Here is a 26,224-nt window from a genome sequence, read left to right as displayed (position 1 = left end):
CAGCTGGTTTAAGTGTTTGCACTGGTTTCCTTCAACAGTCCAAAGATTTGCTCAGAAGAACGCAACAGTAACACAGTAGTTCAGACCACTTTCATACCCCGACAATCACAATACTGTAGTGGTCAACAAGAGTCAACTTTGATTTAATGGCGTTTACCTCAACACTGATTTTACAGGAGGTGAGAGGCTGCTATTTGCGTTTTGACCGCTAGATGGAAGCATTGTGCACCACAGAGCAGTCAGTGTAACGGTAGGTAATACAGACAGTGCCATCAAGTGTGTATTGGGACCTTCTGTATTAATGCGTGGCTTTATTGCTATGGCATTGTATGTCTATTTGAAATGTACTGTTCTTTTACTTTGTCCTTTTGTTTTTCATGTGTAGTATGTCACTGTTTTTCAAAGACAGTTGCTGTGATGCAAAACAAATTCCAAACAAATCGGGCAACAAAGAAAAGTGCAATCGCACTGTATCGTACCTCATATGGTGAAACAAGGGAAATTTTAGATTTAGTGAACAAGATACAAGGAAGAGTACAAGAGCGTGGATAGTAAAGTATGTTGGTTGCACAACTGTATAAAAATCTTAATGTGAATTACACTTGAGTGTTTGCACTTCATTCCAAAAGAATATAACACAAATATAAGTATCCAACATTGTATGCTGTATTAGTGTGAACAGATACCTTCTGTGATCATTGTAGGACAAAAACAGCAGGCAGTGGACATAACCAGTGTATCTGCGTTGTAGCTGCATTTTCGGATGGAACCGGTAGGTCAAAGAGAGCTGTTCATAATCCACTTGGAGAGGGAAACACTAAGAGCACATGACCGGAAACACTCCTCACACAGTATCACTGTGATGAGACCGTCAACAGTCACATCGCACTGAGGCTCCACAATACACATTTACATAACAATGTTGCAAAATGTTTATCAGATTCTACAAAGAGTTCTCAGGTATCACAAGACGGATTTGTGTTCCACAGGATGTAAAACAGCACCTGGTCGCTGCAGCTGGCAGAGAGGCTGCAAGAAGTTCAGATTCTCCAAGTGAAATGTCCATAGTTCTTTATATAATCAGTTTCAAATACAATGACATGACTACAGCAAAATACCTGTGAGGCAGCGTCGCCCAAGGTCACGATGCGGAAAAGGAACACAATCGTGGAAAATAGAAGTGAATCTGGTTTTGAAATACAAGGAATTTAAGAGATAAAAGTGCATTCCTTCTGCAAATCACTGCCAGAAATGCTGAAAATTAGAATGTAAGAGTAATAACAACAACAATAATAATAGCAACCATAATTAAAGTAGTAACAATAATTTAAAAAATGATATTTGATCACTATGACTAAATTAACAAACAGATCTGAAGTTCAACACAGCCCAGCACTGGTTTTACTAGAATCTTCCTCCCAAGGTGAGTTGGTAGTGTCTCTACATGGCTCGGCATTCCTGACGTGCGCTTCTTCCTTCACCAATGTAGGCATTTCATTACACACATACCTCTTTGGGCTATATAGTAAAATTCAATAATTCTTTCATGGTTTATCATACATACATATACGTACGTGTGTGTGTGTGTGTGTGTGTGTGTGTGTGTATATATATATATATATACACATGTACATACATATAATGTACAGTAGTGTTATGGTGCGTTCTTTTACGATGAATAGAACTAGGTCTAAAAGAGAGATATAAATATATTGTGGTATATAATATAATACATAACCAAGTATGGATATACTATTATTTTTACAATACTTGGAGAACAGGCAGTTAAATTTATAATAGGATGTGTGGTCAGAGGACAGTTATGAAGCCAGGATACAAGACAAACTCAAGAGCACCGGTAAAACATGCATCATACTCACTACCAACTTGACTTGGGTGACAAATTCTAAACCAGTTTCATTCACGTCACAAATTCAGAGAGAGGATAAATTGTGAGCTTATTGTAAATACATATCATTTACCACAGCATTCATACCTGTGCATTACCTTGTGCAGACCATTTAATCTGTGGTTCATCGAGGACAAAATCTTGGCTCTCCTTACACTATACATATGCATGTAGGTGAGAAGTGTCTGCTCTCTGTTTGTATATGGGTGTGTGTGGGTGTGTGTGTATATACACACACACACACACACATCAAATTAATATACACATTAAAATAATCTCTGCATATGTACAGACATACATCTTTGCATATATAAGATGTGTAGGGATTAGTGTTTTACAGTTTATCCCTCTCTCATACGTAATCATCAAACACACATTTAATCTAGGAAACTAATAAAATATGAGGGTAACAAAGTAAGTGCTTTACTGAACCTACAACATAATTTAAACCATTCAGTTTTTTTTTTCTTCAGGGATTTCAACTTAAATATCCATCTTCTTCACACTTCAGCCCATTTTACTTTTTCATTTTCCAACCAAACTTTAACATCACTCTCAAGGTCGATGTTAGCTAACCATTCATTATTTAAAATATATCATTTGACAAAAATCCTATTTGAAAACATGTTAAAGTTGCTCTTTCCTATTCCCCCAATCCCTCCCCATATATAAAATATACAAAATTATTTCCAAAGTTTCCTTTCATCTCTCTTTGCAAATATAAAAATATACAATTATCCTATGTCAAAATCATCTCACTGCTTTTGAACTCCCCTGATCCATCTTTGCCTTTCACACATTTCCCAACATGCCCTGTGTGTTCACTGTCACCCCCAGTGAAAAATTATACAAGGGTTGTGATTAAAAAAAAGGTACAGCTGTATCTTCACCACCTTTTTCCTCCATGCCCATCTTCCAGCAGTTCGTTCTTTGTGTTGAAGCTCCATGGCATCTTCTCACCCGTCTCACCCTATGCAGCACCTCATAAGTCCCCGTGCCGGCTCTCGTATTTGTGGAGGATGTTACGGCAGCGGCCCAGCTCCTTGCGCATGTCAGCCACTTCCTGGCGCAGTGCTGCGTTCTCCCGCTCCAGGAAGGCCGCACGCACTGAGATCTGGTTCTCCTTTAGCCGCCGAGCATCTCGTGATCGCTTTGCTGCCTCGTTGTTCTTATACCGTCGGCTCCAGTATTTATCATCCTGTGTGGACAAGAAGAGTTCGGTGAGCCACGGGATCGGAAAGCACAGCAGATTCAAGCTGCAGACCACGGCCTTGTTCTTTTACACTAAGTCAAATAAACGTATATTATCATTTAACATAACAATAACGAAAATCGATGTGGTAAATGTTGTTTACATTTTACAAAATTATAGCAAACTACAAATGATGCAATCTTACTAATGACGAGCCATGCCCAGTGTCGTGTTTCACATCAATAAACATTTCATTTGACACTCATTATCATTTTCAAAACTGGTCACTTGTCAGTTCCACTCGCAGAACAAACCATCCAAAGCCAAGACACATGTGGTATCTGACTCATTAATTTCACTGGACATGATATTCCTACCCTGTTCCAAGTGAAACGAAATGCCAGGATGTGACAGTACCTTCTGGTCCTCTGGCACCAACATTTTACGGGCTTTTTTGATCATAGGCTGTGGTTTGAGCTCTTCCTCTGTGAAGCGGTGCCTCCGAGGGTCGAAGGCCTCCTGTCCTGGCACGCTGGACAGTGCCAGGTCTGCAGGATCGGGGTCAAAGTTCACCATGACATCCGTGGCATTGGTGGAGGGGGGTACAGGGGGTGGAGGACAGGAGGAGGAAGCTGAAGGGTCCGGAGGGATAGCCTGCCCTCCTGCATAAGAAAAAAAATTGAGATGTTAAAATAATGCTTTTGAATTTTCTGACACAGCTACAAGTTAGTGAAATACATCAGCTACAATGAAGCTCTATTATAGGGGCTTCAAAAACTTAAAGCAGGAAAATATTCACAGATCCTTAAGAAGGCAAGCTTTCCAAAGCAGCAGCAGTGACACTAAGAGACCGCCAGGTGGCGCCACGACCACAGTCAACCTCAGGTCACACTGCGGATCCAGCGCGTGCCCGAGGCCCAGAAGAGCTCCGCGAACAGGAATTTTCTTCTCTGCTGCACTCAGTGCACTGCGAACACTGGCCTCGGATCACCACGGATCACGGCTGCCCTTAACTTCCCCCAGACTATCTTGTGCATGCAGTAATATTGTCTTTATATTAAAATAATTTTCTAATACACATATATTTCTATAGGCATTTAAAATCTAATAATAATTATAATATAGGATATGATAACACTTTACTAATCCCTGCAGGGAATTCACAATATTATTTATTTACATATATATATATATATATATATATATATAAGCATAAATTTTATACAAGCTTCTGTTACATTATTAACTGTCAATGTGCATTTCTATAGATGTTCTCCACATTTGGCCAGCCGTCCTATAATAAAATACCCTTTCTCAAGCAATTTACACATCACGTTTAATAGCTTAATAATTCAGACAATAAGGCATATATTCAGACACACTCTGAGCACTGTGCTGCATCTTAATTACTGCAATCTGTCACCAGCTCTTGCACAGATTTCAACTCTAAGTGCACAGTAATGAAAAATGACATGTAAGATGGCTTCTCACACAATGCAAGTCCAATAATTCAGGTGAGAGAAAAGTGTAATGTAGCTGATGGGTTTTTTGCTTTTAATTAAATTACATTATATAGAGGTATTATATAGAGGGAGGCTGGAAAAATTGCTGAGAGACAAACAGGGAGCAAAGGACTGCGATACGAAGGAAGATCATATGGGCAGCTGACTGCACAATATTTACCCAGCAGCCATGTCTAAATCCTAACAATATAGGTTCCCTCCCTTTGTATCAAAGATATACAAAAAACCTTCCTCCTCCCAAAGAGAAACTGCAGGACAGGACTCTGATGTCCAGCCCTTCCTTTTCCCTTCTCAGCAGAGCACAAAAATAACACGGCTGTTCTTCCCTCCAGTCTCAGCTCAGATGCAATATTCATGTGCAATACATGTGCAGTATTCAGAACAGGTCTCATCTTAATCACACAGTTACACTCAGATGTTGTGTGTTAAACACGCACTACAATGTAGCCACCATTGGCTTTCTGTGGTGTGTTTCTGCTCTTCCAAGCCCTGTGTTCCTATGCCTCCTCACCCCTCCCTTCCCCTCTCGCTCCACTGCTTTCTGCATCAGCACGTGACAGCCTGCCTGCACATGGACTAAGCGTGTGAGTGAGAGAGAGAGAGAGAGAGAGAGAGAGAGAGACAGAGAGTGAAAGGGCTTTAAAAAAAATACAGAAAACCCTCTGCCTCGTTCAGCCTTTTCTTCACTGTGTACTTATTACGTTATTCATGGTTAATTTAATAACAATGCACACTGACCCATCTTCATATATTCTGCATTATTTTTTCAGTCATTCTGTTGCATTGTTTCTGTTGGTTTCTGTTTATACTGATCAAAGGCTCCCACTAATAATGTACTCTGCATGTGACACGGTGCTCCCTCTGCGTCTCTCAAGTACTCTTCTGCAATAGATGTGATGAAGTCCATACCACAGACATGCTAAACCTCCAACAGCACACAGGCAGTCACATTGGAATGTCTGATTTTGGTCATAGAAATGTAGCATTTACGCTGAACGTTCTTCTATTACAGATTGTTGATTTTGGAACACACATAGGACATAAATGAACCCAGTGTCCAATATGGCTGACCACTCTTTGAAACAAAACTATGCAACTTCATTCTTCATTCCTTGCATTACTGCTAATATTAAACTGTCTGATTTGTCTCAGTTCCACTTCACACGTGTAACAGCAGATCAGGCCCCATGACTGAGGCCATCCAACACAGACTCACCATGTAAGCCCTCTGGCGCCCCCAAAAGGCCCTGTGCAGCCTGCTGTACATCCAACCCTAGCAGTGATGGAGAGGAGGAGGACATAGAAGAGATTGAGGAGGATGACGAGCAGGGCGGAGGGGAGGACGGAGGGCACTGGGAACTCTGGCTGGGAATGGCAGACGGGGAACTCTGAGAGGGGATCTGGGCAGAGCTGGAGCTGCTGCTGTGCATGCATCCCATGCCATTCTCCGTGAGGAACTCCTCCAGGTCCATGTACTGCAGCTGGAACAGGCCCCCGTCACAGGGCAAGGTGCGCTCCCATAGCAGGGGCCCCAGGAAGGCTGACTGGGAGGAGGATCGCAGAGTGCAGCTGCCCACACCTGCCCCACCCAGGGAGTCCTCATCTGAGTCCAGAGGCTTGTCCTTATCTGAGGGAAGACAGATAGTCAGACACTGAGAAGCAGAAAGTCAGAGCGGTCATCTCACCTGCTCTGTCAGTCTGCAATACAGTCTGACATAATGCAAGTGTTATGGGGAATAAAAATATGGAACCCTTTAAACTGGATAGTAATGTTTACTATAAAACAAACCAGGATGCCAGGTAAATGCAGGGGGGGGAGAAATACTGTAAATATAAGATTCAAATATTTAAAAAAATAAAAACCAATGACTGATTTCACAGGACAGCCCACTTTGACAGCAGTAAGAACAGTAATACCGTGCAAATGAACCTTTTTTGGATCAGTCTCGTTGTCAGTGCACATTTTTGGGAACAGAGCCCTGCGGACAGCGAAAACATCCGATGATCGGGGGGCCTCGTCGACTCGCACTCCATATTTATTACAAATCCTTCTACGTTCAGCGCTACACTGATTCGAGTCTGAATATTTCCGCTAATCGATCCGAGGCGTCCTATTGAAATTACATGGGATTTTACATTAATTGACACATTCCGATCTTAGTCACGAATGGATGCACCGGTGCTACAGCCAAATGTCTATATGGCTGCCGGAGAAAGAGTCTCCTTGGTGGTTGTCGAGGTAAAAAAGAAAAAAAAAAGGAAGAGAAAATGAAATTAATCGGTGCGGCGGCGCTTTAGTCTTAGGAAATAAAAGGCTTCTCTCGGAGCCCGGACTCACCCTTCATATCACAGCAGTCCTTGGTGCGCTGGTCCGCCTTGATGGGCAGCTGCAGGAGCGACTTGAGGCTCGCCATGGAGCTCAGGTGTCCGCTGCCTGGGCCGCCGCTGCCCGGGGCGCCGCCCGCCTGGCCGCCGCCGCCGAACTGTGGACTGGCTCCGGCGGGCAGCTCCGGGGGAAGGATCTGAGACAGGGGCCTGGACATGGTTCCCGGCGAGCGGAGGCGATTTGACGGGGAGGGAGGAGGCGTCCGGTCGAGCACCAAATAAGAATATAAGTGACGTTTCCTTAGTTAGTGCAATGATTCAGTGCACTGCTTATTTACTCTTCATTGAATTTATTGCTGTTCTTACGCTCCGGCTCGAGACCCGACACCACATAAGTGTCTCAAGGGGAAAAATGAAGTCCGAAATGATTCGTACAGTGACAACTAGTAAATCACCGTGTGCCGCAAAAACACGGCAATCGAATCGAACGGAGTCGGAGAAATTAAAAATGTGAAATAACGCACGAGCGTCGCGCGGCCTGACGAGAAGGGGGGAAATGGATTTCCGATCGAGAAGCTGTGTAGAACGTGTAGAAAAGCCTCGGTTTCCTGCTCCTTGCTGTGTCCGCAGGAGCTCCACTTCACATGTAAACAAAGTTAGCTGGGAAATTGTTGCTGCTCCTTTTTTCCTCTGTATAAATCTAGTCTGTGCGAGTCTAGGTGACTGCTTTATAATATATCGACGTTTATAAGCACATTGGGCTTATTTCCTTCCCAGTTTGTATAAAAATATTCTTCAAAAAATAAAAATATCTGACGACGGTCGGTGTCCATGGAAAGTTGAAGAGATTACAGCCGACTGTACACCGAGATTACTGCCAGCGAACTAAAAAAAATAGAAAAAAAAAAACAGATTGAAGTCGAGATTTGGAAGTATTTCAGTTCTTTTACCGTCAAATAATAAATTCTTTAATGTGTAAGTTTCCGTCTGAATGCAAAATAAAGAAGTGAGAGGAGCGACGAGCGGTCCCTGGCTCTGCTGTTCCGCCCTCACTCTGTCATTCCCTCGCGCACCGTGCCTCGCGCTCTGTCCCCGCTCTCTCACGCGCGCTCCTTCCCAGTAGTCTCTCTGTATGCGGACCGCGAAACGGACGTGGCTCGGACAGCGGCTCGAGTCAGCTGGAACGAACACGGGCCACACTCGTGACATCACCACTCACGGGGAAACGGCGCTGGGGGGAGGTCTCATCAATATTCATGATTACACACCCCCACAAGCCACACCCCGAACCCTGCACGCGGGCACCACCCCGATTGCTCTATCCAATAGAGCAGAGCGGAAAGTGGTTTTTTTTATACTTGGCCTCGGCTGTTTCATTAACCCACTACTTACTGTCGTGGCATTAACGCTGCTCTAGGTGTTCAAACACGTGGTGCGGTGGCTGACCAGCACTGAACTGCACAAACAATAATAAACTGTGCACAACGGAAATCGTGTTTTAACAACCACTAATGAGTATAACCTAATAATTCAACTGACTATAGATGGAAGTAAACGTTAACATAGCAGTAATAGTTACCCACTGCATATATCTCATTAAATAAAAATCAAATTTAATGACACCTATAATACATATTGATATAACGTTGTACACCAACATCAGTACGTTACGGTACGACGGCATAGTATTTGATATAAAAAGTGTTTCTGGCTATTGTAATACAAATAAAAATCAAACAAGTAGCTACTAGACAGTGTGAAGCCGAATTCTCCTTTAATCCGACAAAAACGTGAGGTCCTTGCGGTTTTGGCCGACACAATTAGCACCCGCCGTTGCTTTAAGGCCAACTCCTATTCTCCAGAAACGCACATGGCACGAGCACGCGTGGGTGCTGCCTACGGACAGGCAAACCTCGTCGTGATTGGTTCTAAGTAGGTCACTCTTTGCTTTCTGTAAAGAGCCTATTGGACAAAATTAGGTCAGTTGCTCCGCCCACAGCTTCCCCCATGCTAAGGCCGCGTGAGCCGGAGAAGAAGCAAACAGCTCAATCGACGGGTGAAGTGTGGATTAGTGTTTTCCTTTCCTACTGATAAAGATTTAATTGTAATGAAACATTTATTATGTAGAAATTCAATGTGGTACAACATATTTTATATTCAGCATATTTTAGAGTACTGATATTGCTCCGAATGCCTTCAGTGCCTTATTCAAGTTGAAAAAACTGTTCAATACGTACACAATTATGAATTATAACTGCTAGTAAATGGACCATTGCAGCTATATGTATTCAATATAAATATATTTTTTAATTTAAACCTTAATGATCCTTTTTTTAATTGGTTTACGAAAACGTGTTTCATACGGCCTTTTATTACATGAAAGGGTGTTTTTGCGTATTATGCAGTTATTTCACTACCACAACGGGAATGTATCAGACTGGACTGGTGGTGGTGAGAGATGCACACTTGCTGTTTTATACCCATAAGGTTTTAGTCCCTCAGGGGTAGTAATGTGGATGTTTTCTGGCTCAATGGCCTGTAAAAACTTCTGCATCCTTAACAACAAAGGCCAAGAGTGAAGAAAAGTAGGATGTGAACAGTGGTAACTGGACTAGTCTTTTTTGATACAGGCACTGGATGGAGACAGGAGGAACTCCTTGAAGGAGTTTATTCTCATAGTCACACGTCTTCCACACCGAAGCCACCTACTCTTTGTATTTCCACTCTATCACGCAGAATCGACTTCAACCCACCATACCATCGACTCAGGTCAATCTAAACAACAACTGTAACTCAGGATGTAACTCAGTTAAAATTAACTCCTTTTACAACATGCACAGCCTTATGCCTTTGTAAATACAACTATCAGCCAACATCATTTGTTAGTAACAGTACACAGCAGCGTCCATGTGTTTTGCAGAGTGAAAGACACAGGCAGCAATCTTATGAACTTTATTTCTTCACATAATAGACATCCATCAGCCATATTATTAAAATGTCTCCATCCAGCATGTACCCTGCCCCACACCAAATGACTGAACCCGGCCAGATTGACTTTGGACCTCCACTACACTGCATTGGGAAAAGTTACTGATAGTGAATGAATATGCAAGACTAAAATACATGCTCATTTGTTACAAACATATGTCTTGTTATACATAAAATACCTTTATTCTGGTCCACTGAATTGTTAGTGGGGTATATTTAGTCTAGGAATCATTTTCTTCATAAGTAATAATGGTAATTTGACTCCCTCAAAAGAACTTGCCTCTTGAGTTGATTTCATGGATGGAACAAACCCCATTATGCAAAGAATGGATGTGCCATGTGTTTCAACAAAATGGCTGACAGCACAGACATAATTATTATCGATAAGAGACAGGAGTCCTACAAATAGAAAACTTGCCTCTACTAAAGAATGCATAAGGGAATGCAACATTATTGCCATATCTGTTGTGACCAATGATATCATGCATCACTGTAATTATACTTCAAGCATTTTATATCCCTTCCACCTTTTCAAATTACACTTTTTAACTTAGATGTGTGATCCAAAGTGATCTGCTACAATGACCAACTATACTTACTTGCCAACGTATACAACAGAGCAACACACACACTACAGGCAAATTAGTTCTCCTTCCACCTGAAATGCATGTCTATGGACTGAGGGAGGAAACCCACGCAAACTTTTGAATGCACAGTGCAGGGGCTGTGAGGCACCAGCACTGCCCACTGTGCCATTGCAGTGCTGTCCTTAATAGATCCAAGTACCACCCAAGGTACAAGATTTAGTCAATAGAGAATCCCAGACCAAAGCACTGCACAACCTACACAGGACTGTCTCTGATAATTTGAACAAATTATACACATTTAATAGCTGGAAACGACAGTACCCAAAATTACCCTGAATACTAAAAGATAGTCCACATCACCTGACCCTACTGAGATGGGCCAGTACGCTAGAGAACCGCACCCATATTCTATCATTTACCCCAAGGTAAATCGCAGGAAGACACTCATCCATTCTTATTATTTGCAAATAGTGCATACAAAAAAAATGAAGCACTAGACACTGTTTTCAAAATGTTTCAACATTTAAAGATATGGGAAAATGCAGTTTAGATAACTTTTGCTCAAATCAAGAATCAAGGTGATTCCAAAAAGCCTTTAATTATTTTGTCAAAATTCACACCCACCTCTCAAGGCAGATGATGTGACAACTGACATTTCATTCTCATTTTCTGTGAACATGGAAAGACTAAGCTGAAGACGATTTGGAATCCTCATGCAGGTTTGTTAGCAGTACCTATCATATAAATGTGGGTGCAACTGCCATAAAAAGTATCCCAAATGCAGGATATTTTACCAAACTTATACCTGTTATACACAAAACCTGCTGAAATAAATGTCACCAACTACACTGATTTCTCATCTGCTGGTCTTCCACTCCCACCTTGTGGTGACCTAATGCATTTGCAGATGAAATTTGCAGTAGCTCTGGGGCGACACCACCAGGGTAAACAGTTACTGTTACTGATGGGATGGAGAAGAAAAAAAAAAATGAAAGTGTAAATACAAAATGACTAAAATAAAATTTCTTACAAATTGATTATACTTCAGAAATGTTCTTTTGCAAAGAAAAAATAGCACATCAAGGTGTACCCATACAGAAAGCTTATATCACCAGGGTTACTTACACATGTATGTACCTACACACATTTGCAGGATAGAGTTCTTTGGTTCTGATACCAAGGATCCACACTCCTTCAGGCATCTGTATTGTTTGTGAAGGAGTGCAGCATGGTACTAGGTATCTGCCACAATGTGAGCAGTAAACAAAGCCCTGCAGAATGCACAGAGGGCACTAAGGCATCAGCTGCTGAACACCTGGTTTTCATCATCTCACTCATTGCTGTTGAATAAAATTTATATATTTAATAAAAGGTTAATTCAGTGGCTGACAAAAAGATATAAAACTTAAAAACAGTTAAGGTAAAAATACTATTTCCTCAAACATACCTATTTAGAACTGTAATACATTATATATTTATTGAAAACCTTGGAAAACAAGTATGAACATGGTTTCATGTCTGTAAAAGTAGCAGTGTGTATATATATAAGGATACAGGTCTACATTGCAGGCTAAGAGGTGAAAAAGGAGAAAAAAATCACATTGTTACATTTAATTGCCTTTCAGACATCAAGATCCCCCCCATCCAAAACACATTGCCAAAGAGCCATAAGAATGATGAACAATTATACTTACAATTATATGCAGCATAAAACAGTGTAGTAATAAAAACAATATAAATCGTACACTAAAACCAACATGTTCCCATTTTTGCTTCTCTGTCTCATTCTGTCATGGCATCAGTCCAACACAATAAAAAACACCCATTACTTTTAGCCAGCTGGTTAATCATAAGTAAATAAAGTATGTAGGGGGGGAGTTCTCTCACTCCAGGTCAATCTGGCTAAATACATTTTCAGTTTTAGTTTTACATTACTCATTCACAATGTGTTTACTAAAATATAAAATATAACAGGTTTGGTGCAAGATAAAGGTTCAAATGACACTCCCCATTACAAAGTTACTCAATTCAGTTTGGGGGGTATTTAATATTTAAAAAAAAAAAAACCCAACCTTAGTGACAATCTGGCTAACACCTTCAAAAGATATGCAACAGGTACCAACACTGACTGCTCAAACCAAACTTCTGCAAAAAAGAAAAAAAAAATAAATAAAATAAAATTCAGCTACAAAACCACGGGGAACTTTTAACTCCACACAGTACACAGCAGAGACGAGACAATATGGTGAATTCTGAATAACAGGAAAGACATAACTGAAAAAAATTAGCATATTAGGATAGTATTTTACTAATCTATACAAATCTATCATTAACCATACACTTTGTCAAAAATACAAACAAAATATTGACATTGCTTGTAAGTTTAAGAAACTGAAGTCCGCTGTAAAACACTTTAGATGTTGTAGATCCATGTATAGTTGTGCTTCTTTTGAAGTCTTTTTTTACAATGTCACTTCATAAAGATACAAATTATCCTTAAAACGTCTTTCTGTAATTTTGAGCACAGAAGAGTAGGGGATCAAGTCAGCCCAAATTATCCCACTTTGCCGTTTCTATCTTTTTCAAGAACTTAGTCATTCTCTACTCAAGTCACTGAATATTTTACAAAAATAATTATAGTCTGGAGTCTGTTAGCACTGTGGTTTGGTTATTCAGCCCCTCTTCTCCCTTCTTTTCCGACGTCTCGATTAATGACAGCATTTTCAAATCACCACAGCCACCTTCTTTTCCAACACCTCGACAAGCAAAGTTGTGCCTCTTTAGAAGCGCTTCATTCCAGAAACAAGAAAGACATCGGGAACACGAGAAAGTCCCTTGAGCAAGGTGAAATCCTCGATGACAAAGTGCACCATATAACTTACGGGAGCGTTTTCCACATACAGAGCACTCTCGACGCATATGGTGAGACACTGTTTTTGGGGAATGTCTCGCTGCACAATGGACCAACAATGCAGACTGTCGAGAAAATGTGGCCGAGGGACAGTAAGGACAGGGGAAGCGCCTCTGAGCAACTGCTGAAGATGGCAGATATCCTAAAGACAGTCCTCCTGCTCGCCAAAATTTTCCTTCTCCTTTTGCCTTAAGAAGCTGTGCAAGCTTCTTCTTAAGTGCCCGTTGGTGATTTCTTCTTCCTTTACGTCGTTTACCGTTCTCATTTTGAAATCTCCCTCCTGCAGCCATAAATCTACCAGGATCTCTTAATTTATTCTCATCCCTTGTTAAACTCAAGTACTGACTTCCTTGCTTGCGTTTTCTTTTTTTTGTTTTGTGCTTCCTTGCCATTTCTAGGGAACTGTGACACTGCCGATTCATAGTCAAAGATTTCACATCAATCGCAAGTTGCTGTGGATGGTGTTGTGGCTGGGAGCTTGGAAGGAAAAGGGAGGGAGTGGTACTGACAAGACTAGCTGAAGCAGATTGATAGAGGGGCTCTCCCTTTGCAGTAGCAGGGTGTTGATGGTTGTGGCTTACAGGGCAATGATTCTGAAGAATGTGGGAATGTGATGGTGAATTTGTTGTAGAAGCCACTGTTTCGGGAAGGTAGAACAAAGGTGACAGGCTAGATGTAGACTGAGGAGGAAGATGTTGTGGATGTGGGATACCCATATGGGTATGGTGTACTCCATGGGTTCCAGAAGCAGGCACAAGTTGAAGGAGGGTATTTGTGGCTATTTCACTCTCAGAAACTGTGCGATTTGCACTTGTTCTTGATCCAGATGCACCTGCTGCTGGGTTAACCTGACCTGTTCGAGTCAGGCCATGTTGAGAGAGCCTGTGCCTTGTTAAACTGTTGGCATATGCAAAAGCCTTTCCACATACTTCACAGGAGAACAGTTTTTCCCCGCTTCCATGAACAGCTTGATGATGTGCTGTCAAGTGAAAGTGATGTCGGAAAGATTTCCAACAAACAGCACAAGTGTAGAGTCTGGGAGGGGGTTGGGTGCTAGACCCTTGGGCCTTATCCTGAGAATAAGAATAATATGAATCAGAATTTCCTTGATTACAGTCTTGGCTGTTGCCCCCTCCTGATGCTGAAGCAGCACTGTTATTGTTTGTTACTCCTGCTGTTGCAGCTTCATCTCCAAAGTCTTTCTGGTGTAGTTTTCCATGTCTTTTCAAGCTTTGTGCATAACCAAAATCCTTCCCACAAATGTCACATTTATAGTTTTTCTCACCAGAATGAACTGTGTGGTGCTTACTGAGGTGAAAGGCTTCCCGGAAATTTTTTCCGCACACAGAGCAGTGGTGCGGTTTCTCTCCGGTATGGATGCGGTCATGGCGCCGAAGGGTCTCTCGTCGACTAAAGCCACGACCACAAACGCTACAAAGATAAGGGCGTTCTTTACCTTCTCCTCTAGTCCCTCCTCCACTCTGAGTGTGCCGTTTACGTTTAGTCCCTTCACCACCTGCTCCATCACCAGGAACAGGTTCTTTCTTTGCACGTGGTTTCCGAGGCCTTTTAGGTTTGGCATTACGTGTCTGTTGATGGGGAAGCTGCTGTTGGCTTTGCGCTGTTAAGCTCAGCATAGTGTTGCCCATGCACTCCTCATTTCCACTTCCTCTGTAGGCCTTATCTATTCCAGATAAGGATGATGGACCCCCTGGTGAGACACCCAGAGGTCCAAAGCCAAGTCCACCCAGTAAGCCACCAATTATATCTCGACGTTCTTCTCGCACTCCCACACTGCTATGGTCATTAGGTATACAAGATGCTACAGCAGCTGCAGCAATAGCAGACATGGCATTGCTTACAGAACTACTAACATCATCTTCAGAGTCATCTAAAAGAGAAGAGAGTGGCAGATGAGGTGGTTGTTGGTGTTGCTGCTGTTGGGTTTGATTCTGAGGGTGTGGGTGCAGAGTTGGAGCTAGTGGTGCTTTCCTGAGCGCTGGCCCCGGCATCACATTACCACAGGAAGACTCTCCAGGATAACAAGAAGAATTTGCTTGCGAACGGTGTTGCTTGTAATCCCCACGATACTCCTCACTCCGATAAGGTACTTGGTAGCGACTCCTCGGAAAATCGGGACCATATTTTGTATCTCCTTTACTTCCACTGTTTGTATCCCCACCTCTTTCCTGCTGAAATAAGCCTCCACAAGGTAACCCAGCCTTCTCTTCTTCATTTACCCCCATCATACATTCTACTACTCTCCTTTCTTCCCCCACTTCTTCCTCAGCTTTCCCATAGATTACCCCTTCACTTGCAAGTTGTCCCCCTTGGTACTCACCCACCTCACTTCCTCCAGCTATTATTCCTGCTCCACCCACAGCTCCAGTCTTACTGGTTTTCAGCTGAAAAGACTCAGATCCCCCAACAGCTAGGGAACTGCTGGTACCACTATTACTTCCCCTGGATCTTGATCCCCTACCTGGCCTGCCACATGTGCCCGAGGCTGCATGGTTAAGCAGAGAGGTGCTCTCACGAAAACAGCGGCCACAAGCTGGGCAGCGGAAAGGCTTATCTTCATGAATTTTCTCATGACGAGTGAGTGATTCACGGCGGTTGAAAGAACGCTGACAAATAGTGCACGAAAAAGGTCGTTCTCCAGAATGAATCACCCCATGCTGAAGAAGATGCCCTCTTTTCTTAAACCTCTTTCCACAATCAGGGCAACAGTGAGTCTTTTCAGGGCTAGGGCACAAAGATGACGATGTAGGAGCGGAGTTTGACTGTTGAAGATTTAGAGGGACTTGCTGTTGACGCTGCTGGTGATGTGGATTGGATTGAGAAATCACATCCTGAGTTGAGTGGGGGAGGCTAGATTCAGGTTGGCGCTGATGGCTATGACTTGGATTAGAGTTATTTGCACTGTTACTGTTGATACCACCTCCGGTGGCCAATCCATGACTGCGTAAATGCCTTCGGAGACTCGAAAGATGAGTAAATGTTTTCCCACACTCCCCACAGTGATATAAAGGCTCTGGTTCAGGCTGACTTGCAGTCGGTGCCACAGGGCCTAAAGTTTCAATTTTGGGTATTTGAGAACCATTTGTCACCAAAACTGAGGCAGATGTTGAAGAAGTGGCAGAAGATGAAGTAGATGAAACACTTGAAGAGGAAGATGGTGGAGAATTAAGAAGGGAGGAATGATCTTCAAGACTTGATAAACCAACTACTCCCTCCCCAACAAGGCTTGAGGATGCATTATGATTATGTCCCCCAGAGCTGTTGCTGGTGCTGGGGTCTCCGCTAGTATGGCAGTTACTACTGTTATTACTGCTTTCAGGTTTCCTCTGAGGTAGATAACCAGCCATAGCTTTCTTTCTCCTCCCTCCTCCTCCACTTCCTCCTGTACCAGTTCCACCGTCTGTTTTTCCTTCATCCTTTGAAAGCGACAAATGAAGCGGCAAAGGAAGAGGTAAGCCAGTTTCCTGCTGCATCAAAGAGGCTAGCTGATTAGAAGAGAGGACTGGAATCCCTTGAAAATCAAAGCCGCCAAGAGTTGAGGGCTGGGGTGCTGGATGAAGAGGATGATGGGAGTGAGGGTGTGAATGGGGGTGAGGTAAGGCATGAGGAGGAAGCTGCTGCTGTTGTTGTTGCTGAGGAGCAGAATGAGCATGGGTATGGGAAGGATGAAGTGCTGGGGGTGGAGCTAGAGCAGAATTTGAGTCTGCACTTCCTTGGCCTAGCCCCAAGCTAAGATGGTTGTGAGTACCCTGTTGAACCAAAAACTGCTCCAAACTAGCATTGGCTGGCACTCCAGAAAGAAAGTACTGATTAGCTGCTAGCATACAGCTGAACTGCTGGTGGAGACTTCGAGCATCAGACTGTGATCCAACTGGCTGTTGTCCTAGTGAGGATACAGCACTGCTGCTAGGAGGGTTGTTAGATGTGGAAGTGGAGCTTGATGGAGAAGGTGAGGATGAAGAGGGCCCAGGTGATGCTTGGGGAACAGAGATCCCAGGGTGCAAGGGGGGTGGTGGTGCTGGAGGGGCTGATGTCACTACGCCCCCAATTACACCTGCACCTCCCCCTACACTCCCCCCAGCAAAGTGTTCAAAACGGCCCATTCCTGGGTGTAGCTGCTCCTGGGCTAGAGCTGCTTCTGTAGGGTGAAATGAGCGCAAAAACTGTGGGTACCCAGTCATCGAGCCACCACTTCCACTGGCACTACTTGCACCCATTTTGCTAGATTTACGTGAACTTTGTGAAGATGTAGATGGAGTCTGTTGTTGTAAAGGTGGTAGTGGAGCACTCATTTTGGCAAAAATAGAAGCAGAATCTGCAAAACTGTTGCTCCTAGATCCTTGAAGTGATCCTAGACCAATTCCAGAGAGAAGAGCTCCAGATGTTTCACCCTGCTGTTGCTGTTGAAGCTGTTGCTGGTGCTGGTGAAGCTGAACTTGCTGCTGATGTGGTAGTTGCCTTTCTAACCCAAGGCCTTTGAACTGGTGGGCCTGGTGTCCACTTAGCATCTCTAAAATTTCCATTGGATACTTTCCAAACTGAAACATTTCCCACTCACTGGCAGTTGGGGGTGCTGCAACAACTCCTCCAGCTCCAGAAGTGGCAACAATGATACTACCAGGAGCACTAACAGTTGAGCAACGACCAGAAGAACCTGAACCTGACACACCACTTCGGGAACTGCTTGCTCCTGATGCACTCCCTCTGGTATCGTTCCTGCTATTATTATTGCTGCCAGTTCCTGAAGTACTGCCTCTGTCCCCTCCTTTGGATGGTGATCTGTTGTTCCCCCCACTCTCCATTCAGGAGTAGTGGGCACAGAGAACCATAGGTGTCTTTTTTAAAATCAGACTGCTTTTCACTGATATAGCAGGTTTGCAGTATGCTCCTGCTGCTTAACACTTCTTAGTATCACTGCTTCATCAGTGTAAATCCAAGAAGAGCAAAGATTTGTTCAGAACCAAGCTGATTAAGTGCTGTTTAGCTTTGTCAGTATTTGTCTTAGTGAACTTGAAGACATTTTATCTGCATTTGCTATATACCCCAAAACCCTACTGGCCTGTTGGTTACCGTATGTAACCTGTTCTTTAATGTCATTTGAATCTGCAATACAATTTCAGTTGTTGACTATTATGTTTTTCCTTGTTGTAAATGATGGAACCTGTTTTAGCCACTATTCAGATAGTTTCTTCTCTTTGGAAATTTAGGTGTATTCAGTTGCTACTTAGACCATTCACTTTTTTTGCCTTTTCTTATTGGCCTTGTTGCTCTGTTACCAAAAACAAGACTCTTTGGTTTAGGTAGTTGCAAGATGCAGAGCAGGTTGATCATGGCCCAGTTCAACGATGCTGTCCATTTTCTTTACCGGTGAAGAATAAACAGTCAGGTCACCTTTGTTGTTGTGTTTTACTTATAGAAGGTGGAGGATGAGATGGAAACTGAAGTGAGGCAAGGCAACTCCTTCCAGTGACTGTTACCAAATTCTTCTGTGGCTGAAACCAGTTAAAAAGAGAGGGGAAAAAACAAAAAGGGGTGAATAATGGCAGTTAAGTTATATGTGGTTAACAACTTACTCTTTCAATTCAATTACATTCCATAAGAACTGCATTTTCAGTAGTTTATAATACCAAGAATGTAGTACACGGTTCTTTCATATGACGACTACAACTCCGAAATAACTTGCTATTTCATTAAAAGAAACGTGTCTGCGAGTCATAAAAAGGACCACTTTTTTATTCCACCAAACATGCAAAATATCTACCTTACCTTTTGAACATGAAGAAAACATAGTTCAAACCAGAGCCCAGAATATCAGAACTGCTCTGGACAACTTTTTAAATACAGGCTTAAGATGCCTTGATCAAGCTACTTGCACTGATATATCCATTTATACAACTGGGTAATTCTTACGATACCAATTTAAGGAAAGTATCTTGATCAAGAGTACTGAAGCAGGTGGTGGGATTGAAGCCTGGGACCTCCAAGTCCACAAGTGGTTGTACCTGCTTTGTTTGTCCAATTTTCCCCTCATCATTTGTTTTACTTTTTTTCCTTTTTATTTTGTTGTTTTATTCTGTTGTTTTTTTGAGATACATGGTGGTGCAGTGGATGCCAGAGTGTGACTCAATCTTGGTTTGTTCTTTGTTTTCATGACTTTAATCCCATAGCCCAAGTGCATATGTCAGGCAAATCTGTAACTCCAAATTGCCCATAGTGTGTGGCTGCAATAGGCATGTTTTCATCCATGGTATACACTGTCACAATTTATTGTACTGTTCTTTCAGTTTTTTAAAAGAATATTTACTATACGGTGCATTATTTATAACCCATATATCTAATATAAAAGATTTGTTCGTAAACACATCATACAAAAATTAAGATTACTATAACACTAACAAGGCAATTTAGGTAATTACTGTAATCACTTGTAATACTCATGAGGCCTCTTCTGAGCTGTTTTATCATTTTATCATGCCTTTTAGCCCTTACAAAATGAATCTAGCAATATTGTCAGAACAACATTTTCAAGAACTGACTATGCATTTTTTCAGCTTCTAATGTTTTTAACCTCAGCATTTCCAATACAAAGTAAGAAACAGTCAGTCATCTAAAATTTACAGATACAAAATCTTTATCTTCATGCTTGTAATTTCTCAGTAGAATGACACCTGCAAAGACATTAGTTTCTAAGCTCTTAGCTGGCTCTGTACATTGTTTTCCTTAATTGCCTTCATGGTATGAAAACAGTACAGTTTATAAATGTTCTGATTGCAGAACATTGCAAAGTTTGTTATTGATTCACACAAGGCTATACTTTTGGGATAACAGCTGATGATAGTGCATAAGCAGCAGAAAAAAAAAACATTCAGCCAGGATCCAAGCTGTACAAAAGATTCAGTTAACATTCATTTGTATAACTAACTTGGCAGATCCATATCCTTTTAACCTTGAAGACCTCAGTCTACTTCTCTATGTAATGACAAGCTTCTTTAAATCCAGTCAAGCCATTTCCACATGTAAGCGTTCATAAATTTCAATTTTATAGGCACTGTGTTGTCTCACAGAAATCCTGAGATGTGGGTAGCAGAATACTGGACAATGCCTCAAGAACAAATGATAAATTTCTCTGAAGAATGAATGGAAATTTACTACGCATTATGTACTGTGTAAATAAAGAGAAGTATAGAGGAAAAAATTGCTGTCTTCCACTCAAAGAAACCTGGTTCGAATCACTCCTGCCATAATACCCAAAAAGGCACCAACCCTGAATTGCAACAATAAAAGTACCCAGCTGTATAAACAACCAACCAACATAGAAATCTTAAAATTCTAAGTCACTTTGGAGGAGAGTCTCATTTGAATGAATTATCTTAAACAATGTTTAGTGCAGATGATAACTGAGACCACCATGTTTCACAACTGGAAACACAATTTGTGTAGAACTAATCTCCAAGCATAAACACAACCAAACTGTATGAAAAACAGAATGGTACAATCCACAGAAAATTACTTTCATACTGTTTTACATTATATTCACTTATATGGTGGATGCGTTTTTTTCCAAAGCAACGTACAGAGGGTACTCACACAAACAGAAAGAAAAACATAAATTCCACAGAGACTGAGCCAAATTCAAACACACATCCAAATGCACAGCGCAGGTGCTGTGAAAAATCACCGTTACCCATAGCACATCAACGCCTATAACATACACGCTGGTCTATTTTCTTTAAAAACTAAAATTTTCAAGTCCTGATTGCCTGACTTTTTTTTTTAATAGCTGTTACACATAGATCCAATCCACCTTTATAAAAATGGATTCTATGAGGGAGGTACTTTCTTGCTTCGAAAATGTATTGTTCCCGATGTTTAGTACTTTCACATACTATAAGCACATATATACAATGCATATGTATACACAATGTCTTGTATGAAAATGTAAACACGCGTGTATGTATGTTTCTTAAAAAACTAACGCAAACACAATGTACAATGAGCATTGCAAAACACATGACCACAAGGGCTTGCTTTGTAAACTTTGAGGGAAGCACTGAGTCTGGGTCATGCACAAGACTTACGCTGATTGACTGATATACAACGCAAGCAGTGATACGCACACGGCCCATCCAAAAAAGTATTTTTCAGCTGCTGTCCATTGTTCCCAAAATCCTCCGTTCTGTGGAACGTAGTTAGCGTTCAACCGAATGAATTACCTGTTACAGCTGTTATATTGTGATTAAATTACTAGTTTAAGTAATCAGTTTATCCACCCCCATTTCGCTATTGTATTTTGGTGTCAAAACAGTGGCCAGTATTAATGCACAGATAAGAAATAAACAGCATACAGATGGTAAAATTTATAACTGAAAAGCTCACGACAGCCTTAGACGATGCAAACTCTCCTGAGTTTGCAGTGTTACTACTATTAGATATTAGCTTTTAGTTACTTTTAGTATTTCAAGGTGATTTACTGTGTTAAATAACATTACAACGATTTATCCATTTGTACAGCAGGGTATTCTTTGTAGAGGATTCAGTGTAAATATTTTGTTCAAGGGTGCCACTGCATGGGACCACAGACCTTCAGATTGCAAGGGAACAACTAACCACTACTTCGTCTGCTGTCCACTGCTCTGGATGCCAATCACTGAGAAAGCTTATTGCTATTTCTAATGGACCAAAGCCAAACCACAAAAAAAGCTTAACTGTGTCACCCAAATACTCTATAACTGTAGAAAGATTTTAAGAATCAATATTTTACCTTCTTAATTTTGACATCATTTCAATAGATTCCGCTGACCTTATATGCAGCAAAATACAATTTTACAATAGATTTTATATTTGTAACACAGCATACATAAATTCTTAATTCTGAGTGGAGGTGAAACTTAATTTATTCATCAATACAATAAAGTTTAGAGCAACTGCATTAACTCACACTGAATAGCAATGGAGGAAGCAAGCAAACCCAAAACTGGTAGATTGTGTAGAGCTAAATATCTGAAGAAAGGCAACTTTGAACACCAGACCTAGAAAGAAAATGTTTTTGCATAGCTATTTACTCCTCAAATTCTTAGCTGATAGAAATACAGTAATGGGTGTGCCAAATGTATGTGCAATGTAAAATGCAATTATTTCAGTACTTTCGGTGATGTGTTTTCATTTAATTGTTAAGCAAAAAAAGGTCTCACCTGTAACTGTAACTCCCTTAAGAAAAGTACTTACCCTAAATTACTCCAGTAAAATTGCCCAGTTGCATAAATGGATAAATAGCTGCAGGTAACTTAAGACAAAGACACTTTGAAGAAAAGCACCAGATAAATTTATTTTTGTGGTGCAAATACTGATAAAGCCAAACATGTTCAAATTTCAAGTAATGCTGATTGGGGATCATCACTAACAGAAAAAAAAACAGCAAATTGCTTTCTCATTTAATTTTCGGTTCCAGACACAATTACATAATTATGGAACTAATTTATTTTGGCAATAAAGAAATATTCCGAGGAAAAGTTCTATTAAATCACAGAGATGCTATTTCTCAAAATTTAAAATTTTCAATTTTCAACCCTGTACACAAAAATAAGCCCCATACATAAAAAGGGAATGTGTCAATTTTATTTTAAAAATTTAATGTCAAGAACCTTTTTTTGGAAACTCCAGTATATTTCACTATTCAACTGAATGAGGTATAGTGTTAAATAAAAAGGAACCTAGCTCGAGCAAAACTGGATATATACATATATTATATATTATTTATTCGTTCTGTCATATGTAATAATCCGTTCAGTATGATGTCTTTGGAAATAAAACATTCAATACACTCAAAATATTTATAGCGCTCTAGTCTAGAGCCTCTACCCATCCGGAGGAGGGGGGGGCTCTAAAAGCGCTGCACAACAAATTCAATGATACACAAACACACTAGAATAAAAAAGGATAACTTCGTTGATACATTCGCTGGTGGTATTTCAACTACGTGAAGTTATGTATACACTAAAAGTACGAATTCATATTTCATAGAGCGCTCGCCGTACAGTGAGACGCCAGTCGGACCGAGGCGAGTACTCGGAGTAGCTCACCTGTGCGCCTCGCGGGCTGTCCGCGCGCTCTCCGTCAGCGCCACCGCGGCTGTGCGCGCGCACCGCACCGGACTGTACCGCGTACAGTGCGAATATGGAGTGTAGAAAAACCGCGGGACAGCATTTCATCTTTCGTTCACATTCCCCTCCTTCAGCCTGACAGCCCCGCGGTCTCCAAACTTAAAAAGTTGGAAAAAAATTTAAAATGGCAACCGCTATTTAGCGAAAATTACATGAAGAGTTTATATGTCCCGTCCCGCTGACAAGCCCGTGCGAGCAGTGATTAAAAAAAAAAAATGATCACTCGTCTCGAGTCTGTCAAAATGTGTGACTTACAGATCCGGACGGGGAAGGGCGAGGAGTCGCCTGGGGAGAACGTCCAAAACAGGGGCTCCCAAACTGCAGCTTCTGAATGATGAAAGGGAAGAAGAAAACTGGGAAGGCGACAACCCGTCCAGCATCCAGAAGAAAGTAGTTTGCAAAGCAAGGCCCCGTCTCGCCGTCTGCACTGTTTTCAAGCCGTTAACAAAACGCAATTTCCGCTGGGCTGGCGAGCTAGCAGACAGGCCATTTCGCCGAGCGATAACCAACGCTGTTTTAATGATAGCTATTTCTTGACTATGCGAAGTGTTCGTATTTCCAGTTTGTACTGCGCTGTTTACGGTTTTACATGGGAAAAGGCTGTTTTTCACCCATATTTGTTTTAGCTTTCTTTGCAGTTGTACGAACTGAGCTGTTCGGTCGCATCCCTTCGCTGGTTTCCGGAGTTAGAAACACTTCCGGGTCATACTGCAGTTCAAGTCATTCTCCCCAAATGTCGAAATACAACCGTAATTAATCACATTTAATACGAAAATTTGAGAGCGTGGGATATATTTTAATGAAGATGAGACATTCTGTGCATTTTTTCATTTCAGCGATTTAACTCTCATAGTATGTGTTCGACGTAAATGTGCGGTTTAAAGAACACGTTATCAGCCGCTATGTATAGCCGATAAATGATGCCCATAAACTCTAAAATATTCATCGTCCAAACTTGCAAAGGGGCGCTTGAACCAGTTTTTTTTTCCGTAGCGTTCTGTTAACATTTTATTGTTTTAATTTGAAACAATAAGATTACACAAAACCAGTGCAGCATACTCGTTGACTTTTAGGTTTTTAATGCAGTTGAGCACCGAAACAATTTTTAAGATTTCGGTAACATACCAGGCCTCAAAATGCGATGCACTCAGTATGTTTTAAAGGCAGATCAAAATTAACAAGGTTACAGTAGTGAAGGCACCCAAAAAGGCACACTGAATTGAATTTAATTATTCAAGATTTATCGGACAACCGTACGTGTTTGTATTTCAGCAGATCTGGACAATAATGTGGTCTTTATTTATTTGGATTTATACTTGACAGAATGCCAAAAATGAAAAGGATCTGTCCATCCCTCTGTACACGCTGCTATGCACCTTAGCTTGGCATGGGTGGGGGGTTCGGTTTATCGTACATATTAAAATAATACATCTTTGTTTACTCCTACGTCTCAACTATGTTAATCATATTCTTAGGGTAATTCATCACTGTACGTTCCCACGTGAAGAAAAGTAAGCAATCCACGTGAAAATAAATACATTTAACACAAGTACGAGGCCATTTTATTATGTTAGCTGCCGCCGACTGCGCCCCTCAAAATGGCGGCGGCCCTCGAAGCTCCGTGTTTCCGGGGGGAAGAGCGCCAACCTCACAACCTGTGGGCGTTTCGGCGGGTTTTATTAGCTTTTTCAAAACGATGTGCTGTATAAAGCAAGTGTGTTTGTGTAACACCGTATGCATAACATGAAAAGTGATTTGTCAATAAGTTTCTGCGAAATTTCTTTGTTTTTCGTACTACTAGAGAAGGAATTAAAAAAGCCTTCACGTAAATTTTTTAAAGAAAATTATTATCATTATTATTATTAATTTGCCGGTCGTTTTACCCAGTTACTGTGTCTTACAACAATGTAATGTTTCTACTAGGATATCGTTCCTGGAGTAATTCATAATAAGCACTTTGCTTACGGAATCTTAACCAGTACATGAAGTCCACCTTATAAATTACACTCGTCCGAGCGCAGCTGAATGATTAACTGTGTCTAACTTGCAATAAAATTTAGCTGACAATTTCTAGCCATTTATTTATTGTCTGTCTTACAAGATTTAGAAAATTGCTCACAAACTTTTCCAAAACAATGCCTTTGGATGGCAAATGTCTCCAAATGACTCTTGGAGACGTGTTTCAGAGTGTTGTCTTAAAAGTAATGCAACACTCTCGACTTAAGATCACTAGTAGTATGTAAATGAATCCGAGGTCAGATAAATTCAGATTTATTCACATTTTGGTTTGAGTAAATACTGCACCTGTTTCCCATACAACATTTTTCATGTTTGACTTTGCTGGATACATTTCACACTTAAGACATTGGGGAGTGATCCAACAAGCCTTTCTTCTGCCATTAGTAACTGCCTCCCTAATTGTACCTATTAAGCTTTTTCATTTCTCCATCAGACTCAATGGTCAGTTGGATGAGGGTAGTGAAGTGGCTGAGGTTACTTCAAAGTCCTAGTGCAGTATTGTAGGGCAATATATTTCATTTATGTTTACCTGCCATCTGCTTGTAGCTGAAAGGTATGTAGGAGGCTAATTTAGGGTCATTTCAAAAAG

General features: G+C 41.3%; 2 protein-coding genes across 3 annotated transcripts; both read right to left on the bottom strand.

Annotated features, from left to right (window-relative positions):
* Positions 1-1,394: 1,394 nt before the first annotated feature.
* Positions 1,395-8,163, bottom strand: LOC108931749 (hepatic leukemia factor-like). Its single transcript, XM_018747741.2, has 4 exons — positions 6,963-8,163; positions 5,841-6,251; positions 3,519-3,763; positions 1,395-3,107 (listed from the first exon to the last, which is right to left on the bottom strand). Exons 1-4 carry the CDS (start codon positions 7,165-7,167, stop codon positions 2,892-2,894), a joined length of 1,077 nt encoding a protein of 358 aa, XP_018603257.2. The 5' UTR covers positions 7,168-8,163; the 3' UTR covers positions 1,395-2,891.
* Positions 8,164-11,198: 3,035 nt separating this feature from the next.
* On the bottom strand, positions 11,199-24,312 carry LOC108931760 (uncharacterized). 2 transcript variants are annotated; one of them, XM_018747759.2, is made up of 3 exons: positions 23,872-24,312; positions 23,536-23,714; positions 11,199-18,948 (listed from the first exon to the last, which is right to left on the bottom strand). In XM_018747759.2, exon 3 carries the CDS (start codon positions 18,256-18,258, stop codon positions 13,159-13,161), a length of 5,100 nt encoding a protein of 1,699 aa, XP_018603275.2. In that variant the 5' UTR covers positions 18,259-18,948; positions 23,536-23,714; positions 23,872-24,312; the 3' UTR covers positions 11,199-13,158. The 2 variants fall into 2 exon arrangements, with proteins under 2 accessions (XP_018603275.2, XP_018603277.2); XM_018747761.2 differs by lacking the exon at positions 23,536-23,714.
* Positions 24,313-26,224: the final 1,912 nt, after the last annotated feature.

The sequence above is a fragment of the Scleropages formosus genome, chromosome 23 (assembly GCF_900964775.1).
Source record: "Scleropages formosus chromosome 23, fSclFor1.1, whole genome shotgun sequence".
NCBI lineage: Eukaryota > Metazoa > Chordata > Actinopteri > Osteoglossiformes > Osteoglossidae > Scleropages > Scleropages formosus.
This window is presented reverse-complemented; position numbering and strand designations above follow the sequence as displayed.